Source organism: Salpingoeca rosetta (genome assembly GCF_000188695.1).
Source record: "Salpingoeca rosetta unplaced genomic scaffold supercont1.37, whole genome shotgun sequence".
NCBI lineage: Eukaryota > Choanoflagellata > Craspedida > Salpingoecidae > Salpingoeca > Salpingoeca rosetta.
Window position 1 is genome coordinate 121,226 of NW_004754897.1, and position 17,500 is coordinate 138,725.

Here is a 17,500-nt window from a genome sequence, read left to right on the forward strand (position 1 = left end):
ATGTACGCACACACACACACACACACACACACACACACACACACACACACACACACACACACACACACACACACACACACACACACACACACACAAACACACACACACACACCAAAGACGGTGCTGTTGATGCAGTACGCCGCGGCGACGTGGAGGAGGAGGCAGGAGTTGGTGAACACATGCAGCCACCCGTCCGGCAGCGAAATGGTGATGGGGGAGGTCACTGCCCCGCCAAACGCGCCGTAGCCAAGGAACCTGATGTGAATGGAGGTGGTGGCGGTGGTGGAGATGGTGGTGGCGGTGGTGTGAGTTTGGAAGGAGTGAGGGCATCACACATCATTCTAAATGTCAGCTGAGACTCATTCGCACGACACATCTGACACATGCACACATGACACACATGACACATGCACACATGACACACACACATGACACATGACACACATGACGCACATGACGCACAAGCACACGACACATGCGCACGCACCCGACAACGGCGTAGTTGAAGAACATGAACCCCTGTGATGCATACACGGCGCGGGGAAACTTGGCAGGCTCCTTCATTTCGGCCAAAATGTCCAACATGACACCGTGACCGCCTGGGCAGTGACGCAAAGGGGGAAAGGGTGAGCGGCAGGTGTGTGAATGCATTGATGTGAATGTGTGTGTGTGCACGTGTGCAAGTATGCAAGTGTGCAAGTGTGTGTGTGTGTATGTGTGTGCGTGTGCGTGTGTATGTGTGCAAGTGTGCAAGTATGCAAGTGTGCAAGTGTGTATGTGTGTGTGTGTGTGTGTGTGTGTGTGTGTGTGTGTGTGTGTGTGTGTGTGTGTGTGTGTGTGTGTGTGTGTGCCGCAATATCAACACGCAACCACCACCACCACCACCACCACCACGCAACCAAATGCAGCAGCGCAACCGCCACCACCACCATGTTATCCCTCCTTCGAATCCCACGCTGGTGGCGACTGACCGTATGCAAAGGCGGTGGTGGTGATGCCGTTGATGAGGCCGCGGAATGTGCGGTGGAACTTCTCAATCCGGTCCAGCGCATGCGTTCCGTCAATGATGCGCTGCACACACCTGAGTAATGATGATGATGGCGGCGGTGGTGGATTGGTTGGTGGTGATGGTGATGGTGAGATTCAGGTTGTATTGGAAGGAGTGGGTGCATTGTCTGCTAGCTCGTTCATTCACACACACACACACACACACCTGTAGACGATGACACCGTTGACAGCAAGGATGGTGATGACACCGAGGACGGAGAGCCACGTGGCGTGGGCAAGGCGGCGGAAATGCACAAACGGGAACACAAAGCCAGCAGCAATCACCAGCCACAGCTGACATGGCAGTGACGGACGTGGTGGTTGGTGTGAGGAGTGGTTGGTGGTGGTGGGGAATGAGGTGAGGTGAGCTGGTTGGGTGTGGGTGAAAGGGGTTTGAGGCATGACAAACACACACACACACACACACACACACACACACACACATACATACACACACACACACACACAGACCAAACAGCACCAACAGCAGCGTCAGCAGCACCGTGTCTGGGAGGTTAGCGACGCCGTCTGGGGCGCAGCTTGCGGGCTGGCATGCAAAGGCGAGGGCCGGGTCGGTGGTGTGGGAGGTGTCGGACGTGGAGTGGGGGCCGTCCTCCGCGCACCGCTGGAATATCTCCTCAATCGCAATCTGCAGCGACGTGATGATCATGGTGGTGGTAGTCGTAGTGGTGGTGGTGATGTGGCGGGGGTGGTTAGATGGCGTGTCATTGTATTCGTACGCACGTATACAAGCAGAAACAACCACACACCACACAAGTACACACACACACACACACACACACAGACACACACACACAGACACACACACACACACACACACACACACACACACACACACACACACACACAGACACACACACACACACACACACACACACACACACACACACCACACACGCAACAGCAGCAGCACGAAACCAACCTTCATGGTGATGAGGTAGATGGTGCAGACGCCCTGGAGATACGTGTACAGCACAATCTGGGCAAAGCGGCGGTGAAACGAAGACCCGCGCTTGCCTGGCCCGCGGTCATGATGGTGGTGGTGGTGGTGGTGAGTGGAGAAGCAATAGAAGGAGGATGAAAGGTCCACGGATCAAATCTGGCGAAGCCCGACGCAGGACATGCACGCACACACACACCAACGCGCACACCACACCAACACGCGCACACACACACACACACACACACACACACGCACACACACACACACACGCAAGCACACACACCAGCACGCACGCACACACATACACACACACACACACGCATACATCCACACACGCGCACACACACACAAAATGCGCAGTGCAGCACTGCCACACCTGCGCCGCGGGTGGCGTAGGCGGCAAGGCTTGGATATGTGGTGATGTCAAAGGCGGTGCCGCGCAGCCAGGCCAGAACCAGGGAGCTGTACATGGAGATGAGCGTCAGCACCACCAGCACAACCACAGACACGGCCCACCCCATCTGGGCAAACGCATACGGCAACCCCAACACACCAACACCAATCACTGCGCAAGCAAACACGTGCGTAGGCGTGTGTGTGTGTGTGTGTGAAGGGGAGGGGAGGGGAATTGCGATTGTGAGGACTGCGGCAGTTCTGTTTGAAGGCAGCGGAAGAACAGTTGCGGAGGCGCGGTCACACAGATGCACAGAAACATACACAGACACACGGACACGGAGATACAGACACACAGACACACACTACACACGGACACACAGACACACAGACACACACACATACACGCACACACATACACGCACACACACACACACACACACACACAGATACACAAAAGTGCAACCAAACGCACTGTTTGAAACGATGGTGGCGGATGTGGCCAGCCAGGACGACTCCCTGGGCCTGCTGAGGTCATCCTCATCCACGTCCGCATACAACAGGTGTGCATCTGGATCTTCCTCCTGGATGGAGGTCATGGATTCAACGCGGTGCCGGCTGCCCACTTCAATGTAGTCTCCCCTGCGCCCGAGTCACATCATTCACATCACACCACGTTGTGTCAGCCACGCATTGTCCGGGGCAGAGAGTGCCTGTGTGTACACAACGCCGCGCTCCACGTAGCCACAACAGCACACTGCACTCCATGTTGACCCAAACCAAACCAAAACCAAACCATACCAAAATGACCACCACACCCAGAATCGACCGACTAGCACAAGAGCGTTGACACCACAACCACGTACTCATCGTTGTAGTCGTTGTCGAGTTCGTTGCCGTTCAGGAGGCGAGCCTCCATCTCAATGCTCTCAGACCCATCATAAGCCATGGTGGCGGGCGGTGTGTGTGTCGCCTTATGTGCGGGCAAACACAACATACAAGGCGCAGCGGCAGCTGGATTAATAAACGACATCACAAAATGTAGTCAGAGCCCAATTTCTGCTGACATCAGCAATAACCAGACCCACGTGCAAACAATAGCCCACAAGCCAGCCAAGACAAGCAAGGAGACAAGATGGCACCCACCACGCGCACGCCAGGCAGACGGCGTGGGAACGACGGCGATGAGAAGCAGGCGTTCAAGACGCCCGAGGCAGCGGGGCCCACAGGCACGCCAGCTAGCTCTGGGGGCATCAAGACAAGGTCGAGGGTGAGGAAGAAGCTACAGCAACGCCAGCAACAGCAACAACAGCAGCAGCAGGGCGGCGTGGACAACACAGCTTCTCCAGTGCTCAAACAGCGCCGTGCAGCCAAGATACCAGCAAAGACGCCAGCAAGGAAGAAGGGATCCAAGTCTGACACAGAGGCGCAGGAGCAGGACACACCAGCCAAGACGCCAGCCAAGACGCCAGCAAAGACGCCAGCCAAGACGTCGGCAAAGACGCCAGCCAAGACGCCAGCCAAGACGCCAGCCAAGACGTCGGCAAAGACACCAGCCAAGACACCAGCCAAGACACCAGCAAAGACGCCAGCCAAGACGCCAGCAAAGACGCCAGCAAAGACGCCAGCAAAGACGCCAGCAAAGACGCCAGCAAAGAAGAAGGGATCCAAGTCTGATACAGAGGCACAGAAGCAGGACACACCAGCAAAGGGAGCTCCATCAACGCAAGGAGTAGAAACGACAGTGGAAGCAGAGGCATCGGCAATGGATGAAGCGCCGGAGCACGTGCCATCGACACCAGCAGCGGACAAGAAGCAGAACGTCAAGAAGAACAAAAGCAAGAAGAAGCAGGGTGCACAACAGCAACAGCAGCAGCAGAAGCAGCAGAAGCAGCAGAAGCAGCAGTCAGAGCGGAGAACACCAAAGCAGCGACAGACAACACAGGGTGCACATCCACATCCCCGCAAGCGCCGGCTCAAGCGCAAGCAGGAGCAAGCTGCTGCTGCTGCCGCTGCTGCTGGTCGCCAACAGACGGGCCACCCCCACGGCCTCGGCACCACTGCCGTTGTTCACCGCCTACGATGCGTCACCTACCACCCGGAGTCCATCAACGCCATTGCGTACCAGCAGATCCTGTCGTCCTCTGCAGCAACAAGCTCCGATGACGATGGTGATGGTCGCAGTGCAGCCGCGGCCAACAAGGCGCACGAGGGTGATACTGCGACACCGCATGTTCGATTCGCCGTGGCGAGGTGCGCGTATATGCGTGTTTGTGATGGAGGGGAGGGTTCAGTGAAGGTGTGAGACAGTTTGTAGGTGTGTGTGTGTGTGTGTGTGTGTGTGTGTGTGTGTGTATGTGTAATTGACAGTGCGTGTGTGAAATCTTTCTGCTGCTTTCACGGTCTCCTAGCTCCGTCATATCCTTACACCTGCAACTCCCCACCTCCCCTCCTTCCTCTGCCCTTGGCCTTCGTGTGTGCAGGAACAACGCCGACGTTGAGATTTGGAACGCATCACAGGGCTACGTGCTTGAGCAGGTGCGTATATGTGTATCATGTGTGTGCGTGAATGTGTGTGTGAACGTATATGACCGTGTGTTAGTGTACATTGACCCGTGATTGTTGTAGCTCCTTCCTTGTCGTCACTGTGGCTCGCCATTGCCCATTGCTTGCATGCTTGTGTTTATGCGTGTGAGTGTCTGACTGCCCACATCTGCGTATTCACGTGTGCTTACATGTGTGTGTGTGTGTGTGTGTGTGGATGCGTGTGTGTGTGTGTGTGTGTGCGTGTGTGTGCGTGTGCATCTGTGCAGGTGCTGCCTGGCGGGCGGGACTTGAGTGTTGAGGCGCTGGTGTGGATTGGCGACCGACTGTTCACGGGCGGCGCACACGCCGTCATCACAGAATGGAACCTCACCACAGGCGCAATCAAGGTCAGGCATGTGCAGGTGGAATGCGTTCTCGGCTGGCGTGTTTGATTGGTTTGGGGTGGTTGGTGTTTTGTGCAATGAATGAATGGGTTCTTTGTGGTTTGGTTTTGGCCGGTTTCTTTGGCGTGTCTTCGTATTGGATAAATGCTTGGTCTTGATGCCCTGATGCCATCCGTGTTCTTTGCCTCCTCCCCTCTTTGATCATTACACGCCCTCGTCCTTCTCCGCCTTCTCTGCTTACCACCCCACCCCTCAACCCTCGCGCACATGTGTGTGTATGTGTGTGTGTGTGTGTATTGTATGCGTTTACAGGAGCAATATGATTCGTTTGGTGGCGCCATCTGGTGCATGCAGGCATCACACGACGGATCTGCTCTCGCCGTACGTACCCTTCTCCAGCGATGTTTCCTGTCGCGTTCACATGTCGTTAAGCGCGCAACGCTTTGCAATGCGTCCACACACACTCACAGACACTCACACACACTCACACATACGCACACGCACGCACACATACGCACATACGCACACACATACGCACGCACACGCACGCACTCACACACACACACTCACACACACGCACACACGCACAATATACACGTGTCCACACACTCTCTACCATTGCCACTCACATGCACACGCCCCATCGCTCACCCCAACCCCTCCCCCTCACCTCCTGGCCATGGACTGCAGATTGGGTGTGAGGACGGATGCGCGCGTCTGTATACCGTCACCCCGACTGGACTTGAGCTTCTCACATCCATGCTTAAGCTGCAAGGTCTGTCGCTGGGCCCTGCTATCGTGTTACCAATTACACAGCTGCGCAGTGGCGCAATTGGCTGATTGCACACCCGCGCAATGGTGGTGTACATGTGCTCGCACACACACTGCACGGTGTTGACCTGTTCCGCTCCTACTGACATGACCACTCACATGTGACGATGTGTGTGTGTGTGTGTGTCTGTCTGTCTGTCTGTGTCTGTGTGTGTGTGTGTTCCATCAGGGCGGGTGCTGTCTGTTGCGTGGGCGCCAGACGACCTCACTCTGGCAGCCGGCGACGACAGCGGGTGCGGATGATGGTGGTGGTAGCAGTGGTGATGCTGATCATGGTGGTCGTCGTCGTTGTTGTGATTGCGGTTAATGTTGTGTTCTGAGCTCGTTTAGTGCTACCATTGCTCCCTCACCGTTACTACCACCATCATCATCACCATCACCACCATCACCACCACCATCATCACCATCACCACCACCATCACCATCACCACCATCACCACCACCACCACCACCACCATCACCACCGCCACCGCCACCATCACCATCATCACCACCACCACCACCACCACCATCATCACGATTAGGGCGATCCGGCTGTTGTCGCGGCGCGGCGAGGTGCTGCATCGGCTCACCCTGCGCGACGTCAAGTCCACAGACAAGATTATGGTCTGGAACCTGGCATTCGTCGACACGGACACACTCGTCTCCTCATCCTCAGACGGCCTCGTCCAGGTACACACACACACACACACACACACACACACACACACACACACACACACACACACACACACACACACACACATGCACGCGCATACCATTGCACAAACACATGCACAAACAAGTGTACACAAACACACGTACACACATACACACACATGCACGCACACCCCTTCCCTCCTTCCCTCCTCCTCCTCCTCCTCCTCTTCTTCTTCTGTCTCCACGACGCGAGTATGCCATGCTCTCCGCCTTGTGCGTGCTCTTCACGTGTGGCGGCGGGTGTCCAAAGCTTGCAACACCAAGCAGTCCTGTTGTTGGATTGCTTTTGCCCTGCGGTTGCGTGTGCGTGTGCGTGTGCATTCCTTCGTCCCTCCAGTGAGGGCTGCGGGGTGGTGCTGCTGTTTTTTTTTCCACAGCACTTGCCCTGTGGATTGGAGGCTTGCACCTGAACATGACATGCTATTGTCGTGTTTGCACACTGATCGTGAGCATACATTTCCATCCTCACTCATAACCTGGCCCCCCCCCCCACTTCCCCTTTCTACCCTCTGTTCTCTCGGTCGTGTGGTCATTCTTCATATTTTCTTGTTCTTATCCTTTGGCCTGCGCTCACCACACGTACACACACGCACTCACTTACTTCTTCCTTACCATCCTCACTCACCGTAAACCGCCCCCTCCCCTCCGCCCCCATAACAATCGCTGCATCGCCACCATAACCACCCGCATCACCGCTGCTGCGTGGCACCAGTTTTGGAGCACCCAGCACGGCACGCTGCGGGCGTCTGTGCCAACCCACTCGGCCCCCGTGCTCTCGCTCGCCGTGGATCGTGCCAGTGCCACCGTCTTTGCGGCCGGCGCTGACTCTCGTGTTGTCGCCCTCAGCAAGGCTCCGGGCAAACAGGTGAGCGAGCCATGGCGGTGGTGATGATGGTGGTTATGGTGGCGATGGTAATAACGGCGGCTGTGTGGTGTTGGTGATAGTGCTCGTTTGATCTGGTGGGTTGTTGCGCTGTTTGTTTCGCGTCAACCATGCCATTCCTCTCTTTCTCGCTCTCTCTGCCCCTCACTTTGTAGTTACACGCGCACGCGCACCTCCCACTCACCTCGCTTCACCATCATCATCATCATCATCATCATCATCACCATCATCATCATCATCATCATCATCATCATCATCATCATCATCATCATCATCATCATCATCATCATCATCATGACGATGACCAGGGCGCGTGGGCTGTGTGCGGCCAGCGCCGTGAGCAGCCGCGCGACGTGCGTGCACTCGCTGTTTCCCCCGATGGCACAACACTCCTCGCTGGTGGCCTTGATACCACTGTCGTCGCATACCCAACAGCCAACTACGGCCAGCCCAAGTCCACCCACCGCACGCTGTCATCCCTGCCGCAAGTGCCACCGCTCTCTGTCTCGCAGACATCACCGCTCGAGTGTCCGCTTGTTCTGCAGCACACGCACGACCACCTCAACCTCTGGCGCCTTGTCCCAGGTGACGACGTTGTCGATGATGATGGTGGTGGTGATGGTGGTGATGGTGATGAGGGGAGGCGTGGTTGTTGTTTTACGCGCTCGTGCGTGTGGAAGGATTGCAGCGTGGATTGTGATAGCGTGTGCGTATGTGCTTGTGGTTGCAGGAGGTTGTGAGTGGGAGGTGGTAGTCGCGGCAATTGTGCGTGTGCATGTGCTTGTGGTTGTGGAAGGTCGACGGTGGTGATAATTGCGACTCCTACCTGCTTATTCGTTTCTCATGCAACCCACGGCTGCAACACGTGCGACAGATCCCAATGCGCCAGCGCACACCAGCGATGATCGCGGTGGTGACGGCGACGATGGAGATGACACACCCTCCAACCCACAGAAGCGCTCCAAGCACACGCCGTCGGCCGCAGGCAAGCAGCACCAGCACAAACAGGCAGCGACCGGCACAACCGCAAGTGCTGCGGATATGGTGAGCGTGGCTGGGCAGCAGCAGCTGCTGCGCGGTGGTGTGACGGAGGACACACAGCTTGCGCTGACGATTCGCCTGCAGTCGCTGTTCAACGTCACGGCATCGACCGTCTCCGCCTCTGGCAGATTTGTCGCCGTCGCCTCGCTGGATGGCGTGCGCGTGTTCGCAATCACAAAGAAGGTGTGTGTGTGTGTGTGTGTGTGTGTGAAGGTGTGTGTGTGGCTGCTCGTGGGGGTGGGCGTACGTCAATCCTTTTTTTAATGTGTGGAATGCTTCGTGGGCATCTGTTTGGCTTCTTCCTCTTTGTCTCCGCCTGCCTCTTCATCCGTCCACTTCTTGTTCATCCCCATCCCACGTTCCACTGCACCACCTCCACTGCACCACCACCATCACTGCCTCCACCACCTCCAAGGCCGAGCGGAAGACAGTGCTGACGGCGACCAAGCTTGGCGGGTGCAGCAAGCTTTCGTTTGCGTATGCGCTGAGCTTCACCCCTGATGAGTCACGTCTCGTGTGCCACGCATGCGACGGCACGCTTGAGGTGTTCTCGCTCATTGACAAGAAAATCACCCTCGTCGCCCCAACACACGCGCACAGTATGTACAAAGAGGAGAAGGGGAAGGGAAGCGTCGACGGTATGTGAGTGCATGGTTTGGGTCGTGTGCATGTGTGCATGTGTGCATGCTTCTGACTGTCTGTATGTATGGCCGTTAAGCACCGTCCATTACACTCCCTCACCAAACCCATCTTGCCTGCTCATGTGCGTATGTGTACGACAGCTGCGGGTCCTGGTCGCCGCCATCTTGCCTGCAGCTCAGACAACCTTTGGGCCGTCACCTCTCACAACAGGACGCTTACATGGTTCAACCTCGACACTGCAAAGGTGATGGTGGCTCCCACCACTGTCTTCGCGCGGGAGACCCAACTAAGCCATGGGGGCCGGGCTGTTTGGCACTTGTTTGCTGCGCCGCGTGGTGGCGTTTTGTGTGCTGTGCTTCGTGGTTGCATAGCATGTGTGGTAACAGCATGTGCACCGGCAACGGCGTACCTGACCGTGTGATGCAGTCACCATCACCTCACGCTTGCTCCGTGTTCCCCCCCCCCTTGTGTTCCTCACACACCTGCTCGTGCGCATGTGTGTACAGTCGACTGGCTACGCTGTTGCACCAGCCGAAGTGACAGCCATGGCGTTTGTGCCGCAGAGCAACAACATCCTCGTCACCTGCGCAGACAGAACGGTGAGCACACCAAAATGACACACAATGACATTGTGATGCATTGGACACAGCACGCACACGTGCACACGTGCAAAGAGCGTTTGTATGTATTTGCTCATGTCTCTTTGCGGGCCTGCCACCACTTGATACCATACCGTTTCCCCATCCCCTCCTCCGCTCACATGCCACTTCAATCATTGATCGTACTGTGTGTGTGCGTGTGTGCGTGTGTGTGTGTGTGTGTGTGTGTGTGTGTGTGTGTGTGTGTGTGTGTGTGTGTGTGTGTGTGTGTGTGTGTTCTCCTCGTGTTTACACAGGTGTTGATCTATGATTCTGACAAGCGCCGCCTCTCCACCTGGAGCCGCACACACGGCGCCGTCAAGCCAGGCAACTGGGGGCCGTCAAAGGTATACCTCCCATGAACTGTGTTCATGAGAGGGGGAGAAAGGGTGTGCGCGCGCACGTGTGTGTATGTGTGTGTGTGTGTGTGTGTGTGTGTGTGTGTGTGTGTGCTGCGCGCTCCGTGTCATTTCACCCACTTCACTCATGCATGCCTTCCCCACCCTCACCACCCCAACCACCACCGCCGGCACCGTCACCGCTGCCGCTGCCCAGGCTGTGCCGATGGGCGTGAGCATGTGTTCATCGCGACCGCATCTGGCGCTGCTCTCCACGGAAGCCGGCGCCGTTCTCCTCAACATCCGCGACAAACTCGCCCCGAAAGCACGCAAGGGTTGGTTGACGCGTGTCTGTGTCTGTGTTCGCCTCTGTCTGTGTGTATGTGTGTGTTCGCCTCTGTCTGTGTGTGTATGTGTGTGTTCGCCTCTGTCTGTGTGTGGCCGTGGTCCTTGACACCGGCGGCTCGTTCCTTTGCTCATCTCCCTTTGCATTCGCGCGTGACTGTTGCCCCACGCTCATCTCCTTCTCTCCCACCCGCCATTCTCTCATGTGACAGGCGGTGATGCCTCTTCCTCTTCTTCCGCTTCAGCGTCGTCGTCGTCGTCCAGCCGAAAGGTGATTTCATCAATCCTCGCGAAGACACCACCACGATGACAACACGCGTTGCGCCCGCTCGCTCTCTTGACAGTGGACGTGTCATTTTGTGTCACTTTGGGGCTTTTCATGGCATGTCACGCACGTTTCAACCCGACCACGCCCTGTGTTGTACGTTGCCTCACGTTGTCTTGCGTTGTCTTGCGTTGTTTTGCATGATCACTTGTGTGCGCCTTCCACAGCATGGCCTGATTATTGACAAGTACAAGCCGCTCATGTTCGCGGGATTTGTCGGTGCGTACATGCGCGTGCACCAACGCAATGGATCCTTGCACATGCTGCCAACACCGTTTCATACACATGCACATGCACACGCATACACACACACACACACATACACACGCACCACACGCAGACATGCGCACACGATGCACCACCACATGTACTCGCTCACTCCCTCATGCTTCATCTTGCCTCTCCTCCCTCTTGCTGCTGTCGTGTGTTCATATGTTCGTGTGTTCGTGTGTTCGTGTGTTCGGTTACAGACGGCGGGTCGCTTGTTGTTGTTGAGCGACCGTGGCTGGCCATTGAGATGAAGCTGCCAGACCCCATCCACCGCCCACGCTACGGTTTCTCGTGATGGGAACACACACACACACACATGCACAGGCTTTTGTGCACTTGGGCATACAAACGCAGAACACACTCGCACTCTGTTGCGCATTTTTCGTTGTGAAAGTGTGTGTGTGTGTGTGTGTGTGTGAGAGAGAGAGAGAGAGAGTTTGGTACTGTCTGTGCCAGCGTGGCGTTGTCGTTGTTAGATCGTCAAACTTTTGGATTGCACTGTGTCACTGTGTCACTTTGATACTGTGTGCGAGAAGGGTGGATTGCAGCGAACCAAGCCAGCAGTGTGTGCGCAAGACGGTGTGTGTGTGTGTGTGTGTGTGTGTGTGTGTGTGTGTGACGGTGAGTGGTATCGCTGCTTTCCTGTTCATATTTGATGTATGTGTTGCACATGAATGAACCAACACGCAAAAACGGAACGGGAAGACGAAAACGAAAGAAAGAAACGGCGTGCTTGCTTTGCGTGTTCATGCAGTGCAGTGTGCCTTTGCGGTGTGTATTCGTTGTGTTGAAGCATGGGCACGCAAGGAAGGAAAAGGGCATGCACACACGAACGCATGCACGCACACGCACCGCAAGAAGGAAACACGACTTGGGGCAAGACAAAGACTGAGACAACAAGCAAAACAAAAAAGAACAAACAAAACACACACGAGCATGCAGAGCACGTTGGTGTGACACGAATTGGCAGAATGGAGGGGGAAAGGAAGGCGAAGTTGTCTTTGTGGTGCAAAAGCTGGTGTCGAGTGACGCATTGAGTGGGCACATGACTGTGCAATGTGTCACATCAGTTCTCGCTCCTCAAAGCTTCTCCATCAGCTCAGGAATGGCCTGCAGACACGCGGGTTGTGTGTGATGGTAAGTGGTGTTGTGTGATGGTAAGTGGTGTTGGGTGGTGTTGTGTGGTGTTGTGGAATGGTGCACGTCACGCGCACTCAACTCTCACCACCAGGCACCAGCTCTCTACTCGACCTCCTGTACCACCAGCGATCAGAGCGGCCATCATGGCATGTGGTGTGTTGTTGTTGTTGTTGTTGTCACCTTGAAGAGGTCTGCCTCGAGCCCGTAGTCCGAGACCTGGAAGATGGGCGCCTCGGGATCCTTGTTGATGCACGCAATCACCTGCACACACGACAAGGCACGCAGGCAGGCAAATGCAGTTTGGGGATGATTGTGTGAGATGATAGTGAGATGACGGTGGGGGTTAACGACGTGCACATCATCATCATCATCACCACCACCACCACCACCACACACATACACACAACAACAACAACAACAACAACAACAACAACAACAACAACAACAACAACAACAACAACAACAACAACAACAACAACAACAACAACAACAACAACAACAACAACAACAACAACACCCGCTTCAACACCATTGAACCACGGCGATGGAGCGTACCTTGCTGTCCTTCATGCCCGCGAGATGCTGGATGGCACCAGAGATGCCAATGGCAAGATACAGCTCCTGATGGTGTGTCATTTGGTTTGGTTTGCGGTGATGTGCACGTGAGGAAGACATATGAGCTGTGCAGCTGAGGTGAAGAAGCGAATGTGCACTCACACACAGACACAAGTATACAAAACAAACAAAATGAACAAAACAAGACAAATCAAACCCAACAAACAACCAATTCAAACCAAAGCCTATGTACACGCGGTAGTGGTGATAACAAAGGGTGCGTGCGTGTGTGTGTGTGATGTTTGTTTGTGTGTGTGTGTGTGTTTGTTTGTGGTGTGTGTGTGTGTGTGTGTGTGTGTGTGTGTGTGTGTGTGTGTGTGTGTGTGTGTGTGTGTGTGTGTGTGTGTGTGTGTGTGTGTTGTGGACGTACCGGGGCGACGACACACACACACACACTCTCTCTCTCTCTGTTTGTCTGTGCCTACCTGTACAGCTCCATTCCTCTCTCGTGCGATCACAGTCAATCTTGTCGGCAAGCTTGTAGATGAGCTCAAAGTTCTCCTCGCTCTTCAGCGCACGACCTGTGATGGTGGTGGTGACGGTGGTGCTGTGTTGTCAAGAGCGCGCGTGTCAGCGATTTGAAGTCCATTCAGGGCATGAAGTGGCCCATGCTGCATTTCGCAATCGATGATTTGCAGGCGGCAATTCGGGCCGGTCTTGCCTGCAAGCATCCACCTGACCTGCCCCGCTACCTCACCCTCACCAAGGAACAAGAGGTGGCGCTTGTTTCTGGTTGTGTGCGTGTCTGTGTGTCTCTGTCTGTCCCTCTTGCCTGTCTCTCTGCCTGTCTCGCTTGTCTGTCTGTCTGTCTGTCTGTCACAATTCAGCGCACCAAGTGTGACAGAGCGAAGAGTCTCAAGCACCACCACCAACGTGCTCACCCCACCACCACCGCCGCCGCCAACACCGCCACCAGGATGAGATGGCGCTGCGTGTGGCTGTTGCGAATGCGTATCTTCAACAGCGCGCCAACGAACTTGACACTGCCCTCGCAGCACTCCTGCCCTGGGTATGCGCGCGAATGTGTAACCATGATGGTTTTTGCGTGTGTGTCTGTGTGTGTGTGTGTGTGTCTGTCTGTGTGTCTGTCTGTGTGTGTGTGTGTGTGTGTGTGCCTCAGTGTCTGTATCTATGAATCTGTGTGTGCTGACTCCCATCCACTCACCGTCCACCACTCACCATTCCATCGCCATCACGACACATGGCTTGCAGGAGGATCGAGGGATGCTTGGACCATGGCTCATGGCGTTGGACGACGTCGACGTCAACGCACTGGCACTCGCGAAGGTATTGGGATGATGATGATGATGATGATGATGATGATGATGATGATGATGATGATGGTGATGCCCTCCCCTTCCCCAATTCTACGTTTACCCACTCACTCACGTCACCACCACCACCACCTCCTCCTCCATGCCTGTGTTTCCCAGGGCTGGCGATACGACGTGTGTGGACATGTGCTCTGCGCATATCGACGTGGTGACCTCAACCTCTCAATCACACCAGTCGCCGCCGCCACCACCACCATCACCACCACCGCCACCGACGCTCAACAGTCATGACACACCATCAAACATATATTTGGTGACCAAGAAGCATGCTAAGCAAGACTGCCCACCACTGTCACCCCTATCCATCCCCATTGTCACTCACCATCACACCATCAATAAGCGCGAAAGTGGCCGGTATGGTTGTATATCGCTTTCAATATCACCCATTGTCAACAAGCAGTGATGAAATGAGCGACGTACACACACACACACACGCACCTTTACACGCTCACACACACACACCTTTACACACACGCACCTTTACACACACACACGTACGCACGCACACACACACACACACACACACACATTTACACACACACACACATTTACACAAACACACATTTACACACACACATTTACACACACATTTACACACACACACATTTACACACACAACAACAACCAACAACAACGACGACGATGACCGACACATCACATCCCTGGTCAGCTCTCCACTTCGCAAAAGTTGATGTGCCCCGTCAGCTGGGAGTGTTCCCGTGCCTCCTCCTGCCCGCGCAGCCCCTTCTGGCAGTCCAGACACATGAGCGCAAAGTCCTGCACATTCGTGAACTGTCGCAGGTCGTGGAGTTCCCGCGCAAACGCAACCATCGCCTCATATGTCTCCGTGTCCGTGCGCGCAAACAGCTTTGTCATCATCTCCTCATTGCCATCATCGGTGTTGGCGATGACGAGCGGGTCGTAGTGGATACCGTCGTACAGCACGTAGCAGCACTGCGCGTCCTCCCCGCCCGAGTACTCGTCCACCCGCAGCGTCTGGATATCAATGGCCAAGATGGTCGTCGCAAACGCGCGCGCAATGGCCGTCAGCTCAATGTACCCGCCCCAGTGCGATGAGTCTGTGATCCAGGCGAGGTATTCGTCGACGGGCTTGCCGAGCACGGCCGACGTGAAGCGGTCCGGGTCAGACTGCACCAGCGACGCCACCATGAGGCGCATCGTCATGATGTTGTCGTCGGCGATGGCCGCCATGCCACCCGGTGGGCAGTCCAGCAGAAACACCAGCGTGCGGAACAGGCACGAGTTGTCTGCCGGCACAGACACGCGCAGCGGGTGTGGCCGCCATAGCAACGGGCCCTGTCCAGGCTGCTGCTGGGACTGCTGCTGGGACTGCTGTTGGTGCTGGTGTTGGTGGCGAGTGGGTTTCGGCATGGTTGAGGGTGTCGTGGATGTGGTTGCAACCATGGGTGTCGTCGATGTTTGCGCCGACGATGACGACGACGATGGTGGGGGTTGTTGTGGCTGTGTTTGTGGTTGTGGTTGTGTTTGTGTTTGTGGCGGCGCTGAAGCATTGGTGAGCCTCACCTTGAGGTTGCCGCCTCGTGCAAGGTCTGTGTCCGCCAACCTTGTGTCATCTGCGATGTCTGTGATCTCCTGCGGCGGGAACCCAAACGAGATGTGTGTGTCGCTCGCGTCGGCTGCCGCCATGCGTGCGATTTCCTCCCTCAGTTCGCCAAACGTCGCATCCTGCGCCACCTGCATCACCTGCGGTCGTTGCGACCCGATGCACACGCGATACCTCAGCGTCATGACTCACTTTCTGTACCTCGCTCGAGCTGCGGCCTTGCTTGCTTAGTGGTCGTGGTCGTGGTGGTGACAGGTTGTGGTGGCGCTGACAGGCTGTGGTTGATGTGATGATGTGTCAGCTGTTGCTGTTGCTGCTGCTGTTGTCGTTGTTGTTGCTGTCTTGGCGTTGCTGAAATATGGTGATAACTTCGATTGCTTTTCTACAATTGCGGCGGCTTGACGAACGATGATGATGATGAGGAGGAAGATGCGCGCTGTGCCAGTGGTGGTGGTGATGGTGGTGGCGACAGTGGTTGCGCTGTTTGCTGTTGTTGCTGTGTCTGCAGGCAGTGACAACGATGGCGTTCCGCTCAAGCTTCTCGATAGTCCCCTGGCAAAGTGTATGGATGGAACGCCAGCAGGGTACGCCCGTGTGTGTATGTGTGTATGTGTGTATGTGTGTATGTGTGTATGTCTGTGTGTGTGTGTGTGTATCTGTGTCTGTGTGTGTCTGTCTATTTGCCTCCCCATGTGTCTCTTTGTCTGTACATCTGTCACTCAGTCCGCCTCTCCGTGAAACTTCTTACGCACCCTCGTCTTCTTCCGATTCACTGCTGCACATTGCTTGCATGCCGCAGGTACTATGTGCGCCCTGGGCTTGGCGTGAACGCAACACGCTTCGTGATCAACCTGGAGGGCGGCGGCGAGTGCGCCACCAAGAAGGCCTGTATGTCGCACCTCAACTCCTCCCTTGGAAGCAGCAACTACTTTCCCAAGTATGTGTGTGTGTGGTTTTGTCGCTCATGTACGCCTTGGTGCGTGTGTGTGTCGTGTTTTGTTTTGTTGCTCGTGTACGCCTCGGTGTGTGTGTGTGTGTGTGTGTGTGTGTGCGTATCCTTCGCATACGTTTCTGTGCATGTTGCACTCCACAAAAAGAGCTTGCTTTCCCTCATCTCGTTGCTCCCCTGTTCCTTCACCAACCTGCCCATACATCCAATGTACTCTATGCACACGCTGTATGCAACCTCACACCACGTGTGCCGTGCTGTGCCAGAACCCGCGGGTCCTTTGGGCAGTACCAGGACTTTGACTGCGGCAACAACCCGCTGCTGTGCGGATGGACCATGGTATACATCCCGTACTGCACGCAGGACCTGCACAGCGGCAACGTGACCACGCCGACGGCAAGCACTTGGGGGCTCTACTTCACGGGCGCCAACGTTGTTCGAACGGTTGTGGAGGTGCTGGAACGGGACTACAAGTTCAAAGACGCAACCGATGTCATCTTGACAGGTGGGGAGGGAATTGTGTGTTGAGTG

The 17,500-nt window shown here is 55.5% G+C and overlaps 6 protein-coding genes across 6 annotated transcripts in view; 3 read left to right on the top strand and 3 right to left on the bottom strand.

The window, feature by feature from the left end:
• Positions 1-3,419, bottom strand: part of PTSG_10838 (uncharacterized protein) — a 4,559-nt gene extending 1,140 nt beyond the window's left edge. Inside the window, exons 1-9 of the mRNA XM_004988161.1 lie at positions 3,271-3,419; positions 2,880-3,046; positions 2,388-2,576; positions 1,991-2,085; positions 1,550-1,696; positions 1,214-1,341; positions 972-1,081; positions 488-599; positions 113-255 (exon numbers count right to left, since the gene is read on the bottom strand). Of these exons, the coding sequence (XP_004988218.1) occupies positions 113-255; positions 488-599; positions 972-1,081; positions 1,214-1,341; positions 1,550-1,696; positions 1,991-2,085; positions 2,388-2,576; positions 2,880-3,046; positions 3,271-3,401 (1,222 nt within the window). The 5' untranslated portion in view covers positions 3,402-3,419. The remainder of the gene's footprint in view (positions 1-112; positions 256-487; positions 600-971; positions 1,082-1,213; positions 1,342-1,549; positions 1,697-1,990; positions 2,086-2,387; positions 2,577-2,879; positions 3,047-3,270) is intronic.
• A 120-nt stretch (positions 3,420-3,539) lies between these two features.
• Positions 3,540-11,641, top strand: PTSG_10839 (uncharacterized protein; the record flags this gene model as incomplete). The annotated part of the gene is made up of 18 exons (XM_004988162.1): positions 3,540-4,657; positions 4,888-4,942; positions 5,218-5,337; positions 5,647-5,715; positions 6,025-6,109; positions 6,335-6,398; positions 6,690-6,837; positions 7,577-7,729; positions 8,056-8,332; positions 8,622-8,971; positions 9,204-9,426; positions 9,571-9,674; positions 9,937-10,029; positions 10,326-10,415; positions 10,624-10,741; positions 10,964-11,022; positions 11,244-11,295; positions 11,547-11,641. 18 exons carry the CDS (start codon positions 3,540-3,542, stop codon positions 11,639-11,641), a joined length of 3,273 nt encoding a protein of 1,090 aa, XP_004988219.1.
• Positions 11,642-12,426: 785 nt separating this feature from the next.
• PTSG_10840 (uncharacterized protein) lies at positions 12,427-13,122 on the bottom strand (the record flags this gene model as incomplete). The annotated part of the gene is made up of 3 exons (XM_004988163.1): positions 12,427-12,456; positions 12,667-12,747; positions 13,042-13,122. 3 exons carry the CDS (start codon positions 13,120-13,122, stop codon positions 12,427-12,429), a joined length of 192 nt encoding a protein of 63 aa, XP_004988220.1.
• Positions 13,123-13,659: 537 nt separating this feature from the next.
• On the top strand, positions 13,660-14,827 carry PTSG_10841 (uncharacterized protein). The gene is made up of 4 exons (XM_004988164.1): positions 13,660-13,817; positions 14,018-14,110; positions 14,314-14,388; positions 14,535-14,827. Exons 1-4 carry the CDS (start codon positions 13,698-13,700, stop codon positions 14,664-14,666), a joined length of 420 nt encoding a protein of 139 aa, XP_004988221.1. The 5' UTR covers positions 13,660-13,697; the 3' UTR covers positions 14,667-14,827.
• Positions 14,828-15,101: 274 nt separating this feature from the next.
• Positions 15,102-16,205, bottom strand: PTSG_10842 (ubiquitin thioesterase OTU1; the record flags this gene model as incomplete). Its single annotated transcript, XM_004988165.1, has 2 exons — positions 15,102-15,797; positions 15,981-16,205. 2 exons carry the CDS (start codon positions 16,203-16,205, stop codon positions 15,102-15,104), a joined length of 921 nt encoding a protein of 306 aa, XP_004988222.1.
• A 168-nt stretch (positions 16,206-16,373) lies between these two features.
• PTSG_10843 (uncharacterized protein) overlaps positions 16,374-17,500 on the top strand; it is a gene marked incomplete at its 3' end in the record, with an annotated part of 2,905 nt that continues 1,778 nt past the window's right edge. Inside the window, exons 1-3 of the mRNA XM_004988166.1 lie at positions 16,374-16,604; positions 16,820-16,957; positions 17,236-17,474. Of these exons, the coding sequence (XP_004988223.1) occupies positions 16,429-16,604; positions 16,820-16,957; positions 17,236-17,474 (553 nt within the window). The 5' untranslated portion in view covers positions 16,374-16,428. The remainder of the gene's footprint in view (positions 16,605-16,819; positions 16,958-17,235; positions 17,475-17,500) is intronic.

Coding starts and splice junctions, on each gene's coding strand:
- PTSG_10841 (XM_004988164.1), top strand. CDS start 13,698: ATGAAGTGGCCCATGCTGCATTTCGCAATCGATGATTTGCAGGCGGCA. Junction 14,111..14,313: donor TCGCAGCACTCCTGCCCTGG/GTATGCGCGCGA, acceptor CATGGCTTGCAG/GAGGATCGAGGGATGCTTGG. Junction 14,389..14,534: donor ACGCACTGGCACTCGCGAAG/GTATTGGGATGA, acceptor TGTGTTTCCCAG/GGCTGGCGATACGACGTGTG.